The 24,095-nt window shown below is 33.2% G+C and overlaps 3 protein-coding genes across 12 annotated transcripts; all 3 read left to right on the top strand.

The window, feature by feature from the left end:
• Positions 1-3,180: 3,180 nt before the first annotated feature.
• LOC124836161 (serine/threonine-protein kinase CTR1-like) lies at positions 3,181-9,486 on the top strand. 8 transcript variants are annotated; one of them, XM_088100880.1, is made up of 16 exons: positions 3,181-3,839; positions 4,733-5,144; positions 5,250-5,357; positions 5,451-5,555; positions 6,016-6,289; positions 6,415-6,579; positions 7,010-7,050; positions 7,129-7,197; positions 7,274-7,374; positions 7,610-7,688; positions 7,790-7,888; positions 7,962-8,030; positions 8,177-8,226; positions 8,614-8,695; positions 8,965-9,059; positions 9,149-9,486. In XM_088100880.1, the coding sequence occupies exons 1-16, from the start codon at positions 3,553-3,555 to the stop codon at positions 9,249-9,251; spliced, it is 2,139 nt and encodes a 712-aa protein (XP_087957006.1). In that variant the 5' UTR covers positions 3,181-3,552; the 3' UTR covers positions 9,252-9,486. The 8 variants fall into 8 exon arrangements, 6 of the variants coding, with proteins under 6 accessions (XP_087957006.1, XP_087957005.1, XP_087957007.1 ...); XM_088100879.1 differs by having other exon boundaries at positions 6,394-6,579; XM_088100881.1 differs by lacking the exon at positions 9,149-9,486 and having other exon boundaries at positions 6,394-6,579; positions 7,962-8,095.
• Positions 9,487-10,453: 967 nt separating this feature from the next.
• LOC124836159 (protein IQ-DOMAIN 22-like) lies at positions 10,454-12,991 on the top strand. Of its 3 annotated transcripts, XM_047311255.2 has the most exons (4): positions 10,454-10,869; positions 11,765-11,971; positions 12,139-12,213; positions 12,289-12,991. In XM_047311255.2, the coding sequence occupies exons 1-4, from the start codon at positions 10,594-10,596 to the stop codon at positions 12,898-12,900; spliced, it is 1,170 nt and encodes a 389-aa protein (XP_047167211.2). In that variant the 5' UTR covers positions 10,454-10,593; the 3' UTR covers positions 12,901-12,991. The 3 variants fall into 3 exon arrangements, with proteins under 3 accessions (XP_047167211.2, XP_087956379.1, XP_087956378.1); XM_088100253.1 differs by lacking the exon at positions 11,765-11,971; XM_088100252.1 differs by lacking the exon at positions 12,139-12,213.
• Positions 12,992-17,432: 4,441 nt separating this feature from the next.
• Positions 17,433-23,757, top strand: LOC124836155 (Zinc finger, C3HC4 type (RING finger) family protein). Its single transcript, XM_047311250.2, has 5 exons — positions 17,433-18,322; positions 20,344-20,463; positions 21,261-21,393; positions 22,186-22,350; positions 23,227-23,757. The coding sequence occupies exons 1-5, from the start codon at positions 17,745-17,747 to the stop codon at positions 23,398-23,400; spliced, it is 1,170 nt and encodes a 389-aa protein (XP_047167206.1). The 5' UTR covers positions 17,433-17,744; the 3' UTR covers positions 23,401-23,757.
• Positions 23,758-24,095: the final 338 nt, after the last annotated feature.

Below are 24,095 nucleotides of genomic sequence, written 5' to 3'. Positions count from 1 at the left end.
AATATTTGTGATTGGAGAAACATATGAAAGTTTCATTGAAAAGGACAAAAACTTCACATCCTAACATATGCTTTAACATTTATCTGTTGCACCACCACATTTATTTTTTCTCCCTGTCAAATTGAATTTACTTCAATCCATGGACACAAACTAATGACATGAACCATAAATAAAGGAGAAAGCAACATAACAACAACCTAGTCGAATTAAGTGAGAGAAAAGTAACAGTATACGTAACTTGTTAGAGAACCACTACTATTTAATTAAATGTTTTCTTATAAAAAAAACTGTTTTGTTATAATTCTACTTATAATCTAATATTCTTTATAAAAATTTAGATTATTTTCTTAAGTTACATTTTTATTCAATTTAAAATAATATACTTTATTATATTACTTTTTTTTATAACCTTGTAGTTAATTAACCTTAGTAAATCTTACCATTATTTTTAAGTAAGGAAAGAAGCTAAAAAAAATTGCACAATTATATTTTCTTTGGCTTTTATAATGTAAATCTTGTCTCATCAATTAATATTTATTTCAGGAGATAAAAGGTAAAATCCATGTGGGCCTCGTTGATAAATAAGTATTAAAATATTAATTATTTATACAATAATAAATATTTATAATATTAATTATTTATTACAAATTTCATTCCTGAATATTTACATATTTTTACCATCTTTAAAAGTTATTACTAAGACTAACACACTTTTTCATTGAAAAGATTTGTTATACAAAAAAAGTTATTAAATTATAAAATGACTTTTAATTATAAAAATAAATAATTTTTATAATTTTTTATTATATAAATACTTTTTTATTATAAATAATTATTTAAATTTTAAAAAAATTATTAAAAGAGATAAAATTAAGAAATACATTTATATTATAATTGATTATTTATATTTTTAAAAATAGTTAAAAAATGATAAAATAAAAAAAATGTAGATAATTTTTTTTATATAATGTTTCTGTGTAGATATTTTTCGGTTGTCTCTGTTGCTTCTAAATGTCTGGGACGCTCGATTATCCTCAATTTTTTTTATATAATTTTTTTTATATAATGTTTCCGTGTAGATATTTTTCGGTTGTCTTTGTTGCTTCTAAATGTTTCCGCGTAGATATTTTAATATTTACTACTTTCGTCTAAAAACTGTTACAGTAAAGACCTGGATTTCAACAGGTTGATGAAAAATAGTTTTTTTTTTGTACTAAAGGCCCACCTTAATTATGATCCTTTAAAGGTGGAAACTTCAACTTCAAACCTAGTTATTTTTTTAAGTTTTATTAGAACTGATAGTCAAGTCAACACAATAGTCATGACGCTAATTCGACGAGGCTTAATAAACATTTTTAAAATAATAATTAAAGTAATAGTAACGATAAGTATAATAAAAGAAAATTCAGTATTTTTAAAATATTTAAATAATTTAATTAAAATAAATGTAATAATTCATAATAAAAATTTTAAAACCCAAATCCACAGTACCTTTTTTCTTTCTATTTATACGACTATTTGTGTTCTTAGTTTTTACCTCAAAGGCAAGTTTACAAGCTGGATCTCTCTCTCTTGTCATCAAATAATCACCTTTTAGTGGAGTAGTTGTAATATAATTAAGTAATGGTTTAATGTCTTGGTAGGTCTTTATTTTCGTTTGGAATTTTAAATAAGTTTTTTTCTTTTTATGCGTCTCAATTGGATCCTTGTTTTTGTAAAATTAAAGTAATTAGGGGCTTTTCGTCAAATTGAGAAGACGCGGTTAAGAAAGATGTTTCGTGACATGCTGACAATGTCTTTTTAAATGATTTGACATTAAAAACGTTTGTGAAGTGTATCTTTTTTAAAATTTGAATTAAAAAATGGAGTGCAAAGAGGGAAAATAAAATTTAAGTAAGGGCAAAGTGGTCATCTCATTTCATAGAACACATGGAAAGGTGGAAGAGCACTGTCAACACCAAACATTGCTCCTGGAATGTCATCCTTCATCTTTTAACCAAATCACAGCCACCGTAGATAGAAATGCAAATTGCAGGAACCCAATCGCGAGTTCGCCCAACATTTTCACCATTGCGAGACGAAATCAGAACCTGCGAAAATTCCCAAATCAAAAACCAGAAAAAAGATGTATGTGAACTGATTCAAAATCGACAAAAAAAAATTGAATCTGTGAAAATTCTCAAATCAACTGCCACTATGAAACATCTTCACCTGACCACCTTGTCAATGCCGTGTGTAGAAACCACTGTCTTCGCAACCTGAAACGTATAAAAACCAGAAACGGCAGAAGAACCCTAAAACACAGAAAAAATCCCCAAATCAGCAAACCCTAGTCGCGCAAGCACGATTAAGAGGAGGCGAAACTCAGGAGTGTGATTCCCTTCGTTTTCCACCATCATCGCGAGAGATAATTAGAATCGTGAAGCACCTGCAAAAATCAAAACCCAACCACAGGAGAATTTTTTCTCTCGCGCATAGAGATCTCCATGGCAATTGGCAACAACACACTTCGCGACAGGTAGAGAAGGCAGAAGCAAGCATTCCAAATCCTAATTCTAAAATCCTAATTTGGGTGAGAGAGGGGCTTCCACATGGCAAACCCCCATTTGATACTTAATTTAATTTGATTTCCCAACTTTACCATTACTTATATTATATTTCCACTATATAAACTTCATTTTTTAATTTAAAAATAAAATAAATACAATTGAGACATGTTTTTAATGCCACATCATTTAAAAAGACATTATCAATATGTCACGTAATACTCTTTTTAATATAATTTTCTTAATTTAACAAAAAAAATCTCTATTTAATTTAATTTTATAAAAATAAGAATCCAATTAAAATCGCGGAAGAAGAAAGGGAGACATTAAACCTAAAGTAATTGAATGTGTTACTATTCATTTGAGTGGAAGCAACGTAAATAATACTCCTCCACTTGCCTCCTATCTTTATCTCTCTCCGTCTGTTTCTATCTGATTTTTTTCATAACATGCATTTATTAGTATAATAGTACAAAGTTATTTTGAGTAAATAATGCACCTATTAATTATAGACTATTATTTATAGTTGTGTGAATTTGATTAATAAAATTAAAAATAATATTGAAAATTGCAATTCAATTTATTTAAAATCGGTCACCCTTGGGAGGGACCCCATAAGGGAACAGAAGCAAAATAGCAAAAAGGAAGGAAGCAACAGGGTTTATAAGTTTCCGGTGAGCAAATCGTGGCTGGCGTGAGTGTTGTCCGAACACAAGAACACAAAAAAAGCAGCGTTCTTTTGTAGACACGCAATTGGTGGTATCTTCCGGCAATCCTATCGGTGTGCGCACCGGATAGCTTCCGTGGCCGGCGACCGACACGTGGCGAAGAGCCTTTAGGCCCAAGCCTCGCATTGGACAGAGACGCAGTCGCAATTAAAACCAATAAAATAAATGAATAAACAAATGCTTTGTGCAGAAGCCAAGCGAGGAACCGGCGAATAAACAAACTAACTGTTATCTAAGCGCATTGCGCACCTCACAACCATAGAGTTCTGTCCAATTCAATGAACGGCTTTGAGGAGAGAGAAACTACAGCGTTCCGAGCTCTGGCGGATCGGTGCCGGAGCCTCGAGGAGAAGCAGGCCAAGTTGAAGGAGGAATTCGATGAGCTACTGCAGAAGAAGCTCACAGTCCGGCACGATAACGATAACAATAACGAGGTCATTGCCGATTCAACAACCCTCGGTTTTCTCCCCGGTTACTTCTCCAGAAGTCCCTACGCAACCCTGCTGAAATGTATGGGCCACGCCGTTCACGTCGTCAGAGTTCCCTCCGCTGAGATCGTGTACTGGTATAATAATAAATCGTAGAGCCTACATTTTTTTTAATCGTTTCTTCTTTCTGGTAATTTATTTACCCAGAGATTATTCACGGTGTTATAATTTTTAATGGAACAGTTGAACGCTGTAGAGAGGATAGTGAATAGGATGTGTGAGAAACTTGTTTCGAGTTTGGTTAGACATCCGCACGATGTCGTTTAGAGTGCTATATTGGGAATTGAATGAGTTATTTCGATTGAAAGTTTATTTGGTAAAACATGTTTTCAATTATTCATTAGGCGAGTGTTCCCAATTCGGCAATTCCGCAACATAGCAAATAAGAAAGGTTTACGGGGATTACTGTACTGGATCAGTTTACAGGATAAGTTGAACATTTTAAACTGAGGATGGTGGGGGCCTTGGGAATTGAAATTAGAAGTCGTCGTGTGTAACTTATAAAAAAGGACAGAGTATTCGACATTTTAGTTGTGTTGAAATTGGGCATTCTACTGGTAATCACATTGACGTTACTGGGGAAAAGAGACATCGTGTTGCATTTTCTTCAATAATTAGTGGTTTGGTAGGCATGCTTTGCTTAACAAGTGTTAATCGTGTTTAACAATTGTGGATCACTTTGGGGGAAAGTGTTGGAAGCTGATTTTTCATAAAGCTAATTGGATCCGGTGTGTAATTAAAATCACGAAAATCTGTAGTGTAAAAGATATTAAATCTAAAAAGATTAATGGTTAGAAATTGGCTTTTGAACCGTCATAACTTATTAGACTTGTATGTGCTCTCACCGGCTGACAATCAAGGCCAATTTCAGTCAATATTTCACTTTTTATTTTCAAATTTCGAAAAAGTTACCTCTGCAAGTTATTCTTTTGTTTAGATTGCTTTTGAGCCAAACCTATTTCCATTTCAGGAATCACGCGGCCGAAACTCTGTATGGATGGAAAGACCACGAAATCATTGGCCAAAGTGTAACTAAAATCCTAATTGCTCAGGAAAATTATGTATCTCTACAAAAAATTCTGGAAAGGGTGGTTTCAGGAGTTCCATGGTCTGGGAAGTTTCCTTTCAAAAAGAAATCTGGTGAAGTAATTATGGCATTGGTAACAAAAACTCCTCTTTATGAGGATGGTGAGCTTGTTGGTGTTATAACTGTTTCAAGTGATGCGGCTATATTAAAATGTACAAATTCAGAAAATCAAACATACAAATCTGCTAACAATGGCCAACCTGGAGTAAGGAGGTTAAACTTTAAAAGAATTCAGTGGCCTCCACGACCAACGATTGCACCAATGCCGCAGATTGCTTCATCTGTTTCCAATCTGGTTCTCATTAGTGTGATCTTTTTATAGTTTTATTCTTTTTTATTTTAGTTTTTTTTATCATTTCCTTAAATTAAATTATAGAATCCTATTGTTTATATCTACCAGGCATCAAAGCTTCTCCCACTGCTGCATAGTACTGATGACACAGTTTCCAAGAAGACTTCGACAGATGCTGTCGCAGGTGATGAAAAGCTAGAGAAGCGTGGCATATATGTATGTTTTTGTTCATCTCGGGGATGTAGTATCTGAGTAAGTATTTAATTTTGATAACGTTTTAAGTTTTCGTATCCTAAATTCGAATTTCAGGAAACAAAACCTAATTCCAGACATTTCCGTAAAGAAAACACAATTGTCACGGAGGCCTCTGAGGAGAATGAGTCTACTGCAGAATTTGGCCAACCTTCTAAAATTGTAAATAAATCTTACTTTCCCTTTTATTAGTTACTCTAATTGCCTAATTGATAAAGTAATACTTCATCTAAAATCATAAAATTGGAGGCTGAACCTTTGTAGGCACTATGAAGCTTAGATCCCAAATTAAAGCCATTTAAGTATATGCTAGCAGAAACTGAGCATATACCGCAGGCCCACATGAATCTGTAAACTCTGCATTGGTTTGATCTATATAGTACATAATATTTGTTTAAAAAATTGCGTTTGTGAACCTTTGTGGTGTACTTATGAAGCGTGGACAGCAAAGTAATCCAGCAGAATCCAAGTATATGCCGGAGGTCCACTTGACATTGAAAATGTTGCATTGGTTTGAACTGTAGTATATAATATTTGTTTAAAAATTGTGTGACGTGAAACTTCTGTGTAACTTTTTATCCATTTTAGATACATGATCCTCTCTATGGTTCGATCACTTCAGGCAGCCAAGCTTCAAACTGGGGTACGTGCAAAATATGGGAAGGATAATGGAAATATGAAAAATAATTGTGCAGATGATAATTCGGGAAGCAATAGAATGAATTATGAAAATGATTCATCTGGAGGTTTAGTTCCATTAAAAGGATACCAGGATGTTGTTAATGGAGCAGATAAAGAACTAAATCTTCAGAAATGTAATTCTTCACTTGCAATGAAGAGAGCGGAAACAACCGCGTGTGCATCTAGAGCTTCCACTGTTTCCAAAGATTATTCTGGTAAGCCTCTCTCTGGGGAGTGGTGTGAATTTTTGGATTCTCCCATTCCCCATACCCATTGTTAAGATTACACTATCTATTTGATCACAAGAAATTGGAACCAGAGGCAACGACTGTGGTAACAGGAGATGAAGTACAAAAGCAGCAAGAAGTGTCGCAACTGCCAAGTTCGAGGGAGAGTACAGGCAGCCACGAAAGTTTGTCGGGCAAAGGGGATTATGAGTCCAACTCTGTTTCAGAGTGTGAAATCCGTTGGGAAGACCTTCAATTAAGAGAGGAGATTGGACAAGGTAATGAATTCCATTATTATGCATTTTATAGTTCCTCTATGTTAAAGGAGTTCAAATGCTAAAATGTTTTAATTTGTAAATAGCAGCATAAGTTTAGAAAACGAAGGTATATGGAGCAGTCTCAAAATAATATAAATATAATTTTCCCGTCTTAAATCTAAGTGGTCTATAATCCTTTATGCCACAAATAAACTCAATCTTTTTGGAGGAAAATTCAGTGTCTAGTGGGTGATGAATTGTCATAAAGAAGTAGCCAAGAATATTTGCTCAAACATCTCAAGGTAGGACGAGAAATTTCTAATGGATATCTTTTCAAATAATTAGGTTGATCTACCTGCATCTTTTTCTTTAGTAGAACTTGAAACGTGTCTGAATGTTCCTATTTCAACCAATGATTGCTGACATAGTTATGTTCCACTGTGTCCTGTAGGTTCTTATGCAACTGTTTATCATGGAATTTGGAATGGATCGGTATAAAATTACCATATTCTTCTATGTTACTAATAGTATTGACTGGCCATCTGCTCTAAAACTTATTTTCTTTTTCAGGATGTTGCAGTCAAGGTTTATTTTGGGAACGGATACACAGAGGAGACTTTACAAGACTACAGAAAAGAGGTGTGTGTCTCTCTCTCTATGTGTCTTGCTTTAAATAGAAAGCAACTGATTCATGAATCCTTTGTGTATACTTCAGATTGATATAATGAAGAGATTGAGACACCCTAATGTACTACTTTTCATGGGAGCAGTATATTCACCGGAAAGGCTTGCCATTGTTACAGAGTTATTACCTAGGTAAGATTTTCGACATCATCATCTTTTAGCTTATTAAAGGAGTTGCACTGTGTGTAGAAGCACATAAAATATCATGCTTGAAGTATCTATTATATTTGTGACATTGGGTAATAGATCTGTGTATTAGTGAATATGAATATCTCACACGGTGCACAACAAAATCCCCATTTACATGTTTTTTTTTTGTATGCAAATTATAGGAATGGTCTTAAATTGATTTCATTTTGCACGTTAGGGGAAGCCTTTTCAAAAATATACATAGGAACAATCAGACATTAGACATCAGAAGACGTCTAAGGGTGGCTCTTGATGTTGTGCGTGTCCTCTCCCACTTCACATCAATGTTGAGAGCAAGCTGGTGGCTTGTTAAACCTTCATTTTGTATTGTTCTAAATCACATTGTTGTTCATTTCAGGCTAAAGGAATGAATTATCTTCATCACAGAAATCCACCAATTGTGCATCGAGATCTGAAGTCTTCCAACCTGCTAGTAGATAAAAACTGGACTGTAAAGGTGATCAATGCTTCAAAATGCATTTGTCGGGCCTAGGATGGTTCAATATAATGAGTTTTGTTCTTTTCCTTAGGTTGGAGATTTTGGCCTATCTCGGTTGAAGGATACAACTTTATTGAATACGAAATCTGGGAGAGGCACCGTAATGACGTCACTCGGTTTTTTCATTTTTAAATATGAAACTGCTGATCTGAGCAGCTGGCAACTGTAAAATCTTTAGTTTGTTTTTAGTGAATGAAGTTTTATTTCTGTATCTTGCTAACAATCATATTTGTTGTTGAAATGCAGCCTCAATGGATGGCCCCTGAAGTCCTTAGAAATGAACCTTCCAATGAGAAGTAATTACTTGGAACTGTGACTCAACCGATTGTGTTCAGCCTGGAATTTTCTGGAAACTTTGAAAAATGGAGACGATATTCTGAACAACGAATTTTTCCAAAAACTTTTCCAAATTGTCATTTTCCGTAATTATTTGCTAATTGGCCCTAAAGATCTTGAGGAATTGTTAAATCAGCTTTAAATATCCTGTGTTTAAAATCTTTGATTAGAAACTTCTATATAGCTGCAGTTTGAGTTTTGTCAATCACTGTCCTACCTTTTCCAGTTTCCAAAAATATCGCTAGTTTGGAAGTTATTCTGTACTAGCAAATAGTGCCTATATCCTATTGAATTGGTAATGCAGTTGATGCTTCTGAAGTAATGGATTTCTTGCCTTTTTAAAACAGGTCTGATGTATTCAGTTTTGGTGTCATCCTCTGGGAACTAATGACTCAATCTATTCCCTGGAAAAATTTGAATTCCTTACAGGTTTCTCTCTCCTAGAAACACATGTAGTTTCAACATAAACTCGTCTGTACAACTAGTCTACTGCAGAGAGAACATAAACTAATAGTGCTGCTAACTAACACATCACTTGGATTGACCAATTTACCTAAGAGTTTTAATTAAAGTTACACGCTTAGATGGTTAAGTAAATATAGTCTGTTAGTAAATATGTTTAACAATTGATTAATTAAAGTAACAAGTGTAATCTTAACACTGGGATTTTTTTATAACCATTGTATTTCACTTGAAAGGTTGTTGGAGTCGTAGGCTTTATGGACAGACGACTAGACCTTCCAGAGGACCTTGATCCCCATGTTGCCTCCATCATCGATGATTGCTGGCAAAGGTGCTTATACAGACACACTTCAGTTTTAATATGATAGAGATTTCCTTCTTGGTTCTAACTCAGATTTACTTGGTTAAAAATGGGAGCAGTGATCCAGAGCGACGCCCATCATTTGAAGAGCTGATCCAGAGAACGTTGTTCCTTGTTAACAGAGTAACAGCAGTGTCAATTAGGAGAATTGCAGAATCCTAAACGTTTTATATGGTTTGGGTTTTGTTTTCTCAAAATGTGTTTGTTAAAAACAGATTATGAGAAGCACAAACCAACATATTGAGTGGCAACTGGCAACCCTTAGAACATTCTTCCTTCCGAAAGTAGAAAGAACAACTCGAGAGAGACAAACCGAAGGTGGGAGTAGGCGATAAAAATGCTTGTAATTTTGTTTGGAGTCTTTGTATATAGATATTATTCATGTGTTTTTTTTTTCTCTTCATTCCCATAAAAAAAATTAAGAGAAAATTTAAAATAATTTAAAATTGCAATCAAACAATACTCTTACCTAGGTTATTTACAATAATAAATCCAAATACATTTTCACTGTTCTATAATATATTGAAAATTATTCATGATATAAAAAAAATAATTATTCATTAATTAGTGTATAATGAAAGATATCCTAATATGCGTGTTAAATATAGCTGTCGGTTAGATTCGTTGACTGTGTAGCCCAATTGGTCCAATTTTGAAAAGCGAGTCTCATTTTAAAGCTTCTCCTCACAGCGAAAAGGTAGACAGAGCCTTCATATCTGCATTTGCTCACAATCATATTTGACCATTTCAATTCACACTTCTGGACTCCACATTTCCAACAACCACTTTCTTCAAACCAAACAGATTATAATAAAATATTTCCCATCAATTTCTTCTATTTAAAACTGAATGTGAAATAGTGGAGAAGGACCTACAAAAATAATATATTGCATATTTCGAAATACGTTGGATTCAACGTAATATAAAGGTAACAACACTGTGTTTGAACTCCTTCTCTTAAAACGTCTAATTTTTACGTTAAACATAAACACTACGGAATTCAAAAGTGCTTAACATAACTTGGTCTGCTAAATTATAGTACTTTTATATCATCCAATGTTATATGTTCTTTATTACTACGTGTTCAATAAAAAAATACCTACTTGATAATTAAAATATCAATATTTTAATCATATATTTTATTTTTTAACTTAAAATGTTAATATAAATTATTATATTATTAAAGTGAATGATCAAAGGGATAAACACATTTTTCATTGCTTTTTCTTGCCATATTTCCTAGTCCTTAATTTTATATGCTTTTTCTCGCTGGCTGAATACACGTGTGTGTAATAGATTTGTTGTCTACGGAAATCATTATATAAAGGTGAGTGAAAGAAAGAAAGAAAAATAAAAGGATTTAATGCACACGCATTATGTTAGTTCGCTCCGAACGAGTTCTTACTATGTTACTGTCTGATTTCTTCACTCTCTCTTTCTTTCACAAACGCATCTTCAAAACCCAAACCATTACGTTAATCCTTTTCTCTATTAGACCCAGTTAATGGGTAAGGCATCCAAATGGTTTCGCGCCATTCTTGCTCTCAAAAGACCAGACTCGCCGTCCGCCACCGCTCCCAAACCGCCCAAGGACAAACGACGGTGGAGCTTCGTCAAATCCTACAGAGAAAAGGACCATTCCACCGTCGACCACTCCTCGGTACACGCGGGAAGCGCTGATCCCAACCTTCCAGCACTCACCGCCGTCACCGTCCTCGGAGGCGTTACTCGAGAAGAATGGGCAGCCGTTAAGATTCAAGCCGCGTTTCGAGGCTCTTTGGTTCGTATGATCATTCATTATATTATATTATTCTCCTCTTCTTCTAATTATTGTTCTTTTTCTCTGTATACCATTAAGGAAAATATTTATGTACATTCGGGTGCGAGTATATTCTTGAATGAGGGTGTTTTAACATAATCAGCGTTTATGGTTAACTTCTATTATCCAAGAGAGTCTTCAACGTAAAGTAAAGTGTTTTATCATTTTTCAAACAAGTTAAATAAGTTTTCTTTTTTGTTTGTCCTTATGTTTAAGTCGTGTTGGTGAAAAAAGGTTTGAGTTTAATAAGGAAAAAATATGAAAGATCCTGGAAGATGAGTGTCGTCCTATGTTTGCAGATTTGGCTTATCTGCGAGACGGTGTCTTTTGTTGTGGTTCTGCTGAAAAATTGTTTGCTTCAAAAACGCAATTTCTTGCTCTGAATAAACATTAATTAAGACTGATTAATCTGTTCGGGTGACAGCTACTAACGCTTATCGAGGTTCGTCAGCGTCAGCGTCAGCGTCTCCCTCTTTTCCCTCTGTGTTGCCCTTTTCACCATTAAATGTGATCTTGCTTTTCACTCTCTTCACACACGCAGAGCAACTTAAAGTGTATAATAAAATTGATTGGTACGAGTAATTCTTTTTACTTCTCATGAGAAAATTGTCATTCATTTTAAATATTTATTATTTTTTAGTGAAAACACACCGAGTAATTTTCAGAAAAAAAGAAAAAAAAAAGTCATAAGAATCCTATGAAACTATAATAAATTCTCGAAAAAGTTTCTTTAATAGGAAAGGAAAAGATGGAGTATTTCGGTTTTTTTTTACGTGCTTTTACCTTTTGTTTTATTTGTTTTGTGTTTTGGGAGTGAGTAACTTTTATGAACAACTGGTGATGATGAAATTTGTAGGCAAGGAAAGCCCTTAGAGCGTTAAAAGGATTGGTGAAGCTACAGGCATTAGTGAGAGGTGAGATAGAAAGAAAGCGAACGTCAGAATGGCTGCAAAGAGTACAAACACTCTTACGCATCCAGGCCCAGGCCCAGTTCCGTGTTGGGCGGGCCCAAACTTTTCATTCCCCTTATTTGAATGCAAACTCATCCACTGCCCACCTACATGTAACCGTTTTCAATCCTCTCTTTCTTTGTTATAGTTTCAATGCCTTTAAATTTGTTACGAACATATTCATTGGATAATGAACCATATGACATTCTAAGTTTTTCAATCAAATTAATGATGTTGTGGCAATGGCAATACGTTACCCTAGAATGTCTTCCATTGACAGGGTTCACCAGACAAATCTGAAAGCCCCATCAGCTCCGAGAGCATGAAATATGATCACTCACCTTCATTACTCAAGGTTTTTACCCCTGCTGTTCATGATTAAATTATTTAGCTTGTCAACTTATGAAAACAAACATTCCTATGATTGTAGAGAAACAGCTCAAAGTCCCGCATGCATATCAATGTTAACGAAGACAGATCATGGCATGAACGAAGATGGTGGTCAAGAGCTTGTAGCCTGGACGAAGAAGGATGTGTCAGGATTCTAGAAAATGATTCTGTAAAAGCACACGTGCCATCAAAGGGTAGAAGCCATGGTTTGGTCAGTGAAGTTCAGTCTTACAGCCCTCGAAAATGGAACGAGGTTGAGGACAACTCATCGTGTGGTGCTGACAATAGTCCTCGTACTTTGTCCTCTTCTTCTAAAAATGGTGGCTCCAAAAGAAGCCCTTTTACTCCTACCAAGAGCCATCTGAGTGGTTGTTCTGAACCTGATTATCCGAGTTACATGGCATACACTGAATCATCAATGGCAAAGGTAAGATCTGTGAGTGCTCCAAAGCAGAGGCCCACCCAATACCAGAGGTCAAGTTCATCTTCTAACAGCTACTCGCTTCATGATAATGGATTTCAATTTGGTGACTCAAAGTTGGCCACTCAAAGGGTAGCATCATCATCACACGCAAACTTCACTAACAAGGCTTACCCTGCTTCTGGTCGTTTGGACAAGCCTGGGTTATCTGTGCCGTATTATAAATACTGACATACGTAAATATGTGTTGTGTTGGAATGGATTTTCAATGTAATGTTTTTATCTGTCTAATGTTCCTGTGCTGATCTTTACAATTTCGTCACCTATTTGGGCTATCTGTGTAATGCATCTACAGAAAGAATTCCAATATTAAAGTCAATTTAACATTCACCACTAACAATTAATCGTATAGTAAATTTAAATCATTTACTTCGTTACTTGAAATATCTATTTATACATATTGGGATGAATTTTTAATTAAAATTAGTCTAATCATTATCCAATCGCAACTAATTATATTTTACCATTTAATTAGCATTAAGGTTAATCTATTTAATCATAGTGGAGTAGGTCCTGTTTTAGGTGGAAAAAATAAATTTTGAAAACATCGTATACCTAGATTTTTAATTTTTTTTTTTAAATTAAAACTTATTTAAACCATTAGTTGTGTGTCTTCTCTATGATTCGTTTGTTGTTGAATGTGTGGTTAGCGCCGAGAAAAAAATTGAAGTTACACGGTAATTATTTTAGGAATTTTTTTTTGTTATAAATGATACGCACATAGAAACATTTTATTTTTGTTTTAACATACTACTTTTTATTTCCTGAAATTGATTAGAGATTAAAAGAAAGAAAGAAAAAACAAATGAATTAGATTTGAGTGATGAAAATGAATTAGGGTGTAGAAGAATGATAGTTGAGGTGATTAAGGAAACATGAAGTGGGAAATGTTTGGGTATGGAGTTGAGAGAAGTCCAATAATTGTAGGGTGTGTGAGAAATGATGTTGTATAAGAATAATCCAAACAAGTAGTGATGAAGGGTCCCTCTCTTGTAACCCTTTACCCAGCATACAATACCTTCTACTTTTAACTTCCAAATCACATTAATCTCCACCGTGCCAGTGCTCAACGCTAAATTAACTATTAAACTAAAAACATGTTAGTCTTTTCGACAAATATTTAGAGTTAGACGTCTAGATGTAGTAGTCTTATCAACAAGTATTAGAAAAAATTTAAAACACCTCAATACAATGTTTAGTCTACTCTAAAAGATCGAATCCAATATAATATTTATCCAAAATAATATTTATCCAATATAAATGAGATTTTATTGTCTATTGGGAACGTAGTTGGATATTACCAAGTTTTAGCCTTTGTTCGCATGAACAGATTAAACTGTTCATGCGAATTTGAGAGCGACAATTTATCAATGCATGGTTGTTTCTTTGAATGAAATGAACGGATCATCGAGGACGGATTTGCGGGACGCACTCCGTTTTCATCACTTGCAAAATTGAAGAGATTTGCGTGGATTGTTGATGAAAAGTCGTGTGTGTCCTCCACTTGATACGCAACACAAGGGTGGCGTAACCGGTTACAGGAGAATCGTAACCGGTTACAGGAGGTATGAAGCACATGTAATGGGAGGGTGGCATAACTGGTTACAGAAGCATGTAACCGGTCACAGGAGCATATGAAATTTTGGTGGCACGCGTAACCGGTTACAGGTTTTTTTTTTATATATTTGTTATGCAAACTTATTTTTCAGTTTTTTTTATAATTATTTTAATATTATAATTTAAAAAAAATCTACATCTTAATAAAATTAGGTATATTATATTTTTTAATTTATTAAAAATAAGTTGATTATTTAATTTTTATAATTTTTAAACATTAATTTTATAAATTATTCATAATTTTTTTTTCTTTATAAACATTTTTACAATTAAATATAACATTTATAAATAACATTTTATATTATTTTTATAACTAGGGGCATTTTGGTAATCTTTAATTTCTACCAATTAAACTCATTTTTAAAATCTATCACATCAATCAAATCCTATACTAATTCTCACAAACTTTACTTCCAAATCCACTCTCAATTACCCACAAATCCACTAAAAAAATAACAAAAAAATTACCCTCAAATCCATTCAAATCATCTCCCCCAAATCACTCTAAACAAACAAAGCCTTAAGCATTGAATGTTCTTGGAAGTCTCACATTGATTAGAGATAAAGTTAATTTATAATAAATATATAAGTAAGTGCAAATCTCTTCTTACAAACTAGTTTTTTGGGATTGTCTTAGACTTAAAGTCCACTTCTTAACAAATGTCTGAAGATATAGATCATTTGGATATAAGTCAAGCATTGGACACCAGATATCAAATATAAGTACTATGGGGTACAAACCTTACCTTATAAGCCGATTTTTTGAGATTGAGTTTGACTTAAAGTTCACTTCTTAACAAATATATGAAGTTATAAATCATTTGGATATATGTCAAACATTGGACACCGAATATCGAATATAAGTACTATGTCTCTCACTCTAAAGTATGTATCTTTTTAATCATGCTACTGATTAAACGGAATGCCACTTGTTGATAATTTTGCATGTTTCTTCTAGACATTTTTACATTAGATAGTAAAAAAAGTTAACTTTTCACAAATAAACTGACCCAAAAAGTTGAGATATGATAATTTTTCTTAATTTCTTTTATTTTACTATTATTGTACAAATCTTCATTTTTTTTATTATTTACTTTAAACATACATGAGTTGGTGATTATCCTTTATTGTGAGTTTTTGTGTTAATGAAAATATTTTTGTGATGATTTTCTTTTTTAGGTATAATTGAAATCCAATAAACATGAGAGATTTAGTTACAAGAGTTAAAGTGTTTTTATTTTAAGAAAAATAAACAGTAAAATGAGAAATTTATGTGTATTAAAAAATGTGAATTATCATCATGTATTATAGATATTAACTTTTTTTTAGTATTGGCGGTTAGTTTTGTTCTCTTACTATGAGTATTTATATGGTAATTTTTCTTTACTCCATACAATATTTGAGACATTGAAAAATGTAGAAGAATAAGGATAAAATAGAAAAGAATGACGTGTGTAGTGATAAAACGTAGGACTGTGCGTCCGCATCTCTAATCTATAAAAATAATATAATTTGAAAAATATAAAAAATGCTTTTACAAAAGAAAATTGATGGATTGTAAAATTATTTTTTAATTAAAGAACTATGCCTTTATTTTTTAAACTCAGGAATTATATGGATATTTTGGTAAATAAAATAATTATGTACTATCATTTATTTAATTTTTCTCACAGATAAATAAAACTAAACCTATCACAAAAAATCAAAATGCAAACCAGTTTAGATTGAATTTAAATTTTGAACCAAGTTGCTGAACGATGAGTTAAAAATTTTAAATGACTAAAAATACGTTTTTTTCTCTCTCAAACCATTCAATCGAGTCTACAAGCTTTGTTGATATAATGTATCTTTGTCTTAATTTCACTCAATATTTAAATGATTAACTAATTTAAAAAACGTATTATATTTTGTTATTATCATAAGAGTTAAATGTCTTTTAAGTTTTAAGACGATATAAAATTCATTCCTGATGCGTTAATATTTTTACGTGTTAAATAGCGTTCATATCTAAATTTGAAATGTTTGTCTTATTTCGTTTATTTTAATTCAAATATCAGTTTAAAATATTACATAATTTTTTTTAACATAATTAGAATAAAAAATTATATTAATTTATTTTTAAAATTTAAAATTTTAAATATTAAAATTTGAAATATATACAAATATTAGTTTTATATTAAAAAAACAAACATATTTATCCTTATAAAAATATATCAGCAAAATAACTTATTCAACATTGTCATAAGTATCTTTAAATAATTTATTTCATATATTTTATATTATTCTAGGTCATAAATCATGTTTACTTTCCAAATACAAATGTGAACATAAATAGTTAATATTTGATTTACTTAACAAAATAACGAATATGATTAACTTGTATTTATTATATTTACAAACATTTACAAAGGTCATTAATTGAAATTGAATATATAAAAAATAAAAAAAGTAATTGAAAGCATAATTTAATTGATTCAAGACACTTTTGAAATATATTATTAATTAAATAAAGAATTAAATATGTTTAGTACTAACTTATAAATTAGAATTTATTTTTATTTTAAACTTTAATACATTTTAATCTCAATTACATTAAATTTTTCTAACATATCAAAAGCATTTTAACATAGCAGTTAAATTGTTTACACTATTTTATTATGTTTTAATTCAAATGTTAATTTAGAAAATCATTTAACAAAACTAAAAAAATTAATATCATGAAATTAAGAAAAATTATATTAATTTACTTTTAAAATTTAGAGACCAAGTTATATTAAAATTTACACAAAAATTATTTTCAATTTCATGAAATAAAAACCCTTAAATAACATAAAAATAATCCAAATTTATTTATATTTGTATAACCTTTATCTTCTCATATAAGCTGTAGAAGTAATCTGGTACGTTAGCTAAATTGATTAAGTAATAAATGAAATCAGAATATTGTACCTAACCGTAGCATTTAAGAAAAAACTTGGAAAGCTCAGATAAAACATGAAAGAGTAATTATTAAAAAGTTGACTTAATTTTTATTTATAAGAAAGGATTACACAGAAGGTGCGATCTTATACACGAACGCAAACAGGACAAACATCACCCTGAATTCATTCCCACTAGAAAAAAAAAAAAGAAAAAAAAAACATTGTCGTCATCACTAATCATATTACGGATTTTATTTTGCAAATTTCAAAGTCCCTTTTACAGATAGGTAAGGTATCTCTTCCGTTCCGTTCAAATCAGAACCATAATCATTCATTTCTTCGTTCGCCTCTACAAAGTGCCACCTCCACCCATTTAAATTCGGAGCAAACAAAAATTTTCTATGTTCTGAACCGAGTCAATAGTGGACTCGGCGAGTCGCTTTCCGAATCTGTTTCTCAATCTCAAGAAGCTCAAACATGCCGACGACAAGGTCCCCGAGCCCTTCTTCTGAGGACATCGTCGATTCGACGCCGCTTCTGGCCAATTCTGGCGGCTCCTCAGAGGAGCTCACCACCGGCCGTCGATTTGCTCGCCGGCAGAGGCTACGGCAGGCGGCGAGGTTCCTCCGGCAGGCGAGCGGGCGCAGAATGATGCGCGAGCCGTCGATGCTGGTCCGCGAGGCGGCGGCGGAGCAATTGGAGGAGAGGCAGAGCGATTGGGCGTATTCGAAGCCGGTGGTTGTTCTGGACATCGTTTGGAACTTCGCGTTCGTGGTTGTGGCGGGGGTCGTGTTGGTTTTGAGCGCGAGAGAAGCGCCGGGGATGCCTCTGAGGTTGTGGATTTTAGGGTACGCTATGCAATGCGTTCTTCACATGGTTTGTGTTTGCGTAGAGTATAGGAGGAGGAGGAGGAACCAACGCGACACCGCGTCGGTTTCAGCGCAGGACAGAGTTGGGAGCAGCAGTGAAAATTTGAGTTCATCTTCGAGGGAGGGTTCTGCTTCTGGCTCTGCGCAGTATGTGTCGTTGGGGCAACTCGATGAGGAGGGTACTAGGTGAGTTTCTTCACCCTTTTTTAAAATGGTTTATTTATTTATTTTTATTTGGCAAATAATTTCGCTGGTTCAGATACTTGTGTTGATGGATGAAGAGTTATTAAGACTGTCATGTGAACTTTTGGAATTTCGTGTTACATAAACGAAATATAAGGTGTGAGTGAGTGTTGCCATGTTAGTCGAACTTGTGATTAAGTGGTAATGTAGCTATCGTAGCCTTCTCTTTAGGAACACTTACCATCGAAAGCTTGATGAATTTGAAGAACACCCGAGTCTCTCCCGAATACCGAGTGATTGAAAAGGTAAAAAAATGTAAGTTTGACTGTAAAACGAGAAGACAGAGATTGCCATGTAATGTAATTTTCTGTTAAAGGGGTTTTTTTATTTAATTTCTCATAGCACAGGTCTAAGTGTGTATGATTATGTACCAAAAAGGATCGATGTTAAACCGTATGGGATATAATTGACTGCATTTCAGATTTCAGCCTTGGTTCTCTTAAGCTCATTCGGCTATTGGAATTGGAATTAGGTCTGGATATTAGAAAATGGGCCATTTAATTTTAATTATTGTTTTTAGCTTGTGTGAGGCGAACCTGCTGTTACCTTTTGATTTGGATGTTATGCACTCAAATCTTGAAACAGTCTCTTTGCTTGTGAGGAAAAAGTTGAAGATATCTCACATTGGTTAGGAATGGCGATGGTAGCCTTTACAAGAACTGGACAATCCTCCTTTCTTGGTCAAGCTTTTGAGATTGAATTTTGTTTAATTCATTTCTAATACGTGTGCACTGCATCACCCTTTTGTTTAGCACATACATTATATTTAGAATTGTGTTAGAAGCGACCCTAACGGTATTCGCCCCTAACCTACCTTGGTTGTGGTTTCTTGGGTTGTCTTAATTACTGTCTAAAGGATGGTGTTCAGTCTTACATCAACTAAAAATATGACTTCAACAAAGCTGATAAGACTTAGGTGGTCCTTACTCTTCACCTTATAAGTTAGTTTTGGGCATGTTTAGACGAGCTCCGGTATAAAAACTTATGATAGGGAAAAGATGTGAAGAAAAAAGTAAAATTGACTTCTTCATAAGTTAAAATTAACTTATGCACTAGTTAAAAATAAAATTTAGAAGAATTATGAGAGATCTACGCATTGGCTTATGAATAAGCTCCTTTTTATGCAGAAAATCGTTCAAAGATACCATGAGTTCAAATTCTAAAATGGTATTAGAACAGCAGAGCACGTTAGATTCATTGTTGGGCCACTTGCATTACCACACTCCAGACTAGTAGTCCTGGTTATGGCGCTTTGGAAAGTTGTCTTAGTTGCAGTAAACCCAAGTCTCCCATAGTGGTAGTCTCCTTTGGGACAGTCAATTTTGTAGTTTGAGTTAGGCCGAAGTCCAAATTTTAAGTAACAATTTCAAATGTGCAAAATATAATTAACTATTACAAAATTTTAACATGGACTCTAAAAATTACAATTTCGAGAAGTACCCAGGCACTTAAATATTCTACCGAATATCTCATAGTACTTAAGCACCTCACAGTATCCAAATTCCAATGAAATTCCAACGGGTACGGTCTAAAAGGATGTAGAAAGGGAACAAATAGAGCGTTATTTCATTGTTTATTATCTCTGATGTCATTCTGTACCAAACATTATTGTTGTGTGCTAAAGCAACAGTTGCTGTTACCATGTACATCGACAACACATTCTTTCTCTTGCATTTCTCTTTTATTTTCATAACAGTCTCTGCTTGGGCTCTCACCCAATCTTCCCCAACTCAACCTTCCTCTGAGTGTATTAATCGTTCCTTGAAAAATTGGATATTCCATGTAATTTATAATCGACATCCAGTCTGAAAATGAAGAGGATTGCTTAGTTCAACAAAATGTATTTTAGTTACAAACAAGATGTTTTAATTTTACTATTATTTATCAATGTAACTTTTTTCTCATAAATTTTGAACAATGTAATTCTAATTTTGTGCATTAATTTGCTGCTTGTTGGTCATCAGTGTTGCAAAGCATTTGGAATCAGCCAATACAATGTTTTCATTTGTTTGGTGGATTATTGGATTCTACTGGGTATCAGCCGGTGGTCAAGAATTAGCCCAAGATTCTCCTCAGCTTTACTGGTTTGCCCCGAGTCTCTCTCATTCCTATTGTTCATATATCTATTGTTATTTAGGTTTAATTAATTTTCAAGCTATTCATAAATTTTGGGTATTTTTAATTAATCCCTTATTAATTTTTTATTTTTGTATATTGAGTACTCAAATTTTTTTATATTTTTTAATTGAGTCTATGTTGTCTAATTTTTCCTGTAAATGGATGACTTGACTGTTATGTTGCCCACTCGTATTGCTTATATGTCTTCATGTATTAAGAAATGTGAGGTTTTGTAATTAATATAAAATGGTATTGGAATTAATGTAAAACAATGAACGAATTTTATTGCTTTCATTGAAACATGTTGGGTAACAAGGGACTTTTATTGTCACCTACATCAACGGTAATGACGGTGAGCTCCCTTGGTAGTTGTACATGGAAGCAATTGAAGAACATGACGTTCTCGTCATCAGCATGTTTATAATGAAAACAATAAAAATCATTTGTTGGTTTACATTAATCACAATATTATTTTATATTAATTACAAAAGCTTTAAATTTCTTAACACGTGAAGACAAATAAGCAAGATAAATGGATAAGATAACAGTCACGTCATCCAGTTCATGAAAAATTAGACAACAAAGACTCAATTGAAAAATATATAAAACATTGAGTATTCAATAAACCAAAAAATTGAAAATACTCAAATTTATGAGGGACTTAAAATTTAATTAAACCTATTATTTATTCATCTTTTGGAAAATCTGCTGATATTTTCTTATTTTAGTTAAATACTTTTGACTGAATCTACATGTGTTGCAGGCTATGCATAATTTTCCTGGGTTTTGATGTTTTCTTTGTTGTTTTCTGTGTTGCACTGGCGTGTATCATTGGTATCGCTGTTTGCTGTTGCCTACCATGTATCATTGCACTTCTATACGCAGTTGCAGACCAGGTAAGTCATGTTTCATTGGTCATTTAGCTGTTCTTGTTTTGACGTCTCTAAAGCTATTGAATCTACTTTCTCAGAAGCTCCAAATGGGAACACTGTATTCTGTATAAAAATGGGTAGGAAGTTGCTGATCAGTAATCTTTGAAGTAACTTTGCAAATTTAGTCATCTCAACATATATAGTAATAATTTGTATAATTTAATGCTGGAGTCTTTGCATTTGTAGAACACATGAATGGACAGATTAAACAAGTGTTAAATTGATAGATGTTTCACAACGTTAACTAGTTTGACTTGCCCTACTACTGTACTACTGACTGTGTACTAACACAGTGAACATGACTCATTCCTAGAGTATACAAAGGCATAATGGATATCATAGACACGTGATTCTATTATTTAGGTGCTCTCACTGGGCCCTCTATTTTTCTGCACACAGGAAACCCTTGGAGACTGTTTATACATCTCTATTTTTCAGATTTTTCAGGGTTGTAGGCGAGGCAATATCGTAAATATTATTTTCTTATAAAATTAGAGAGATGGGATCTGGAGAGAAAACCCAAAACTTCTAAGTTGGATTTTTTATTTTATTTTATTCTAATGATAGATTCTGCAACACAAGTCTAATGGTACTTTGAAAATCCAATAGAGGGTGTTGATTGTGAATGTACCACTAATATTATTGACATGGTGAATGTTCTGTAGCATAGGAATGTTAAATGGGTGATTTTATTGTTATCTATCTATCTATTTATTTATTGTTACTTACGAATGTCCTTGTCTGTGGAAAAAACAGGAAGGAGCATCAAAGGAAGACATTGAGCAGTTGTCAAAATTTAAATTTCGGAGAATTCAAAGCAATGAGAAACTTACCGGAACTATACAGGGACCTGTTGGAGGAATAATGACTGAATGCCACCCTGAGTCACGTATGGAACATGTTCTTGCCGAGGAGGATGCGGTATGTCATAAATGTTATGTGTGGGCGTTACCCATTTCAGTCGGTTTTATTGCTTCGTCTCTTAATCTATATTGGGCCTGTTTGGGAAATTTTATCATAAGCATTTGTAGTTGGGAAAAATACGTAGGAAAAAATGAAATAAGTTTTTATAAGCTAATCTGTAGAAACTTTCATATTAACTTCTCTAAAAGAAGATTTTTAACTTATACATAAGTTAATTTTAATTCATAAAGATATGTATTTCATCTTTTCTTTTTCTTTGTCTAAACGTGTTTACGGAGTAATTTACCAATCATATTAATTGTTTTGCATATTTCAAACAGAAATCCATGTTTCAAAGAGACACTTTATTGCATACTGTTTTTAGTGTTTCTACCACAGTTTTTATATGTAGAAGTACAAATTTGTCTTCTGATAACAAACTGCAATTTGTAAATATGTTGTTTGTACACGTGCTTGACTTGTATGGAGTATTTCATCATTGGATAAACCATCTATTTACATCGCAAAAATATTGCTTTCTCTCCTAAATACAGTTAATCCTCAAACAAAATATTAAAAGTCGTAATAAATAGTCCCCCAACTATTAGAAAGTCCATCGAATTTATCCCTAACCTTAGTAGAATATACTAGTACTCAATCTTAAGGAATTACTTATGCTATTCTATTACTTTAGGGACTATATATTAGAGAGAGTAATACTTCGAAAGAACTAAATTGATGGTTTCTTCTCTCACCATAACCTTATAAACATGAGGAAATTGACATAATGGTTTTAGTGCCTGCTTAGAAAATTTCGATATAGCAACTTAGTGCTGGAAATAATGGCTGCCTTATCAGTCACTACCGTTCTGAATTATATTTTTTTTCATACAGGAATGTTGCATCTGCCTTTCCTCTTATGACGATGGGGTTGAGTTAAGAGAACTTCCTTGTGGTCACCATTTTCACTGTGTCTGTGTGGATAAATGGCTGTATATTAATGCCACTTGCCCTCTCTGCAAGTATAACATCTTAAAAAGCAGCAACCTCAGTCAAGAGGAGGTGTAGAAGATTGAGTCAGGAAAGTTTTTAGCGGCCATGTTGAGGAATCTGCATGCTTTTGATTCAAGGTATAATAGGCACAGCTTGTTAAATACACTTTGACACAGTCCGATACAGTTGCTGCTGCTGTGTACTGTTATCATGCATCGATAGCTGTTTTGATTATTTGCAGTTATTGTTGTGGCTTCTAACTGGTTGTGTATATCAGTTATTTAGTGCATACCCTCTCAAGAGAATTTGATTGTCATTTTTATTGCGGTTTATGTAGGCATCATTTGTATTGTTGTAATGGACCTAAAATGTCTTGCCCAAAAGCCACCGTGGAATGGTCTATCATGTCTCACTTAGTACGTGTTACGAAAACCTTGTGTTCATTTCAGTGTAAACAGAGAAAGGAAACGAAAAAAGATTGAGAAATAGGTTGAAAATTAATAATTATATATTCATGGAGTGAAAGACAGACAGCAAAAGTATGATACAATTCGACGAAAAGAAGAGAACTAACTTAAAAGAGCGATTTACATCGTATATACATACATGGTTGTCATAGAACACATTCCCAAATTCCCAACAGTAGGATGGAGACTTGTTTGATGTGTATGTGATTATGACCAAAATCTTCCAAAAATTCCAGCTTCTTAATTACGTTGCTACTCTTGCACTGTTAAAAATTCCAGCTTCTTAATTACGTTGCTACTCTT

Source organism: Vigna umbellata, chromosome 10 (genome assembly GCF_029865625.1).
Source record: "Vigna umbellata cultivar VRB3 chromosome 10, Vumbellata_1.0, whole genome shotgun sequence".
Classification (NCBI taxonomy): Eukaryota; Viridiplantae; Streptophyta; class Magnoliopsida; order Fabales; family Fabaceae; genus Vigna; species Vigna umbellata.
The sequence above is the reverse complement of the archived record's forward strand: the minus strand, read 5'-3'. Positions and strand labels throughout refer to the sequence as shown.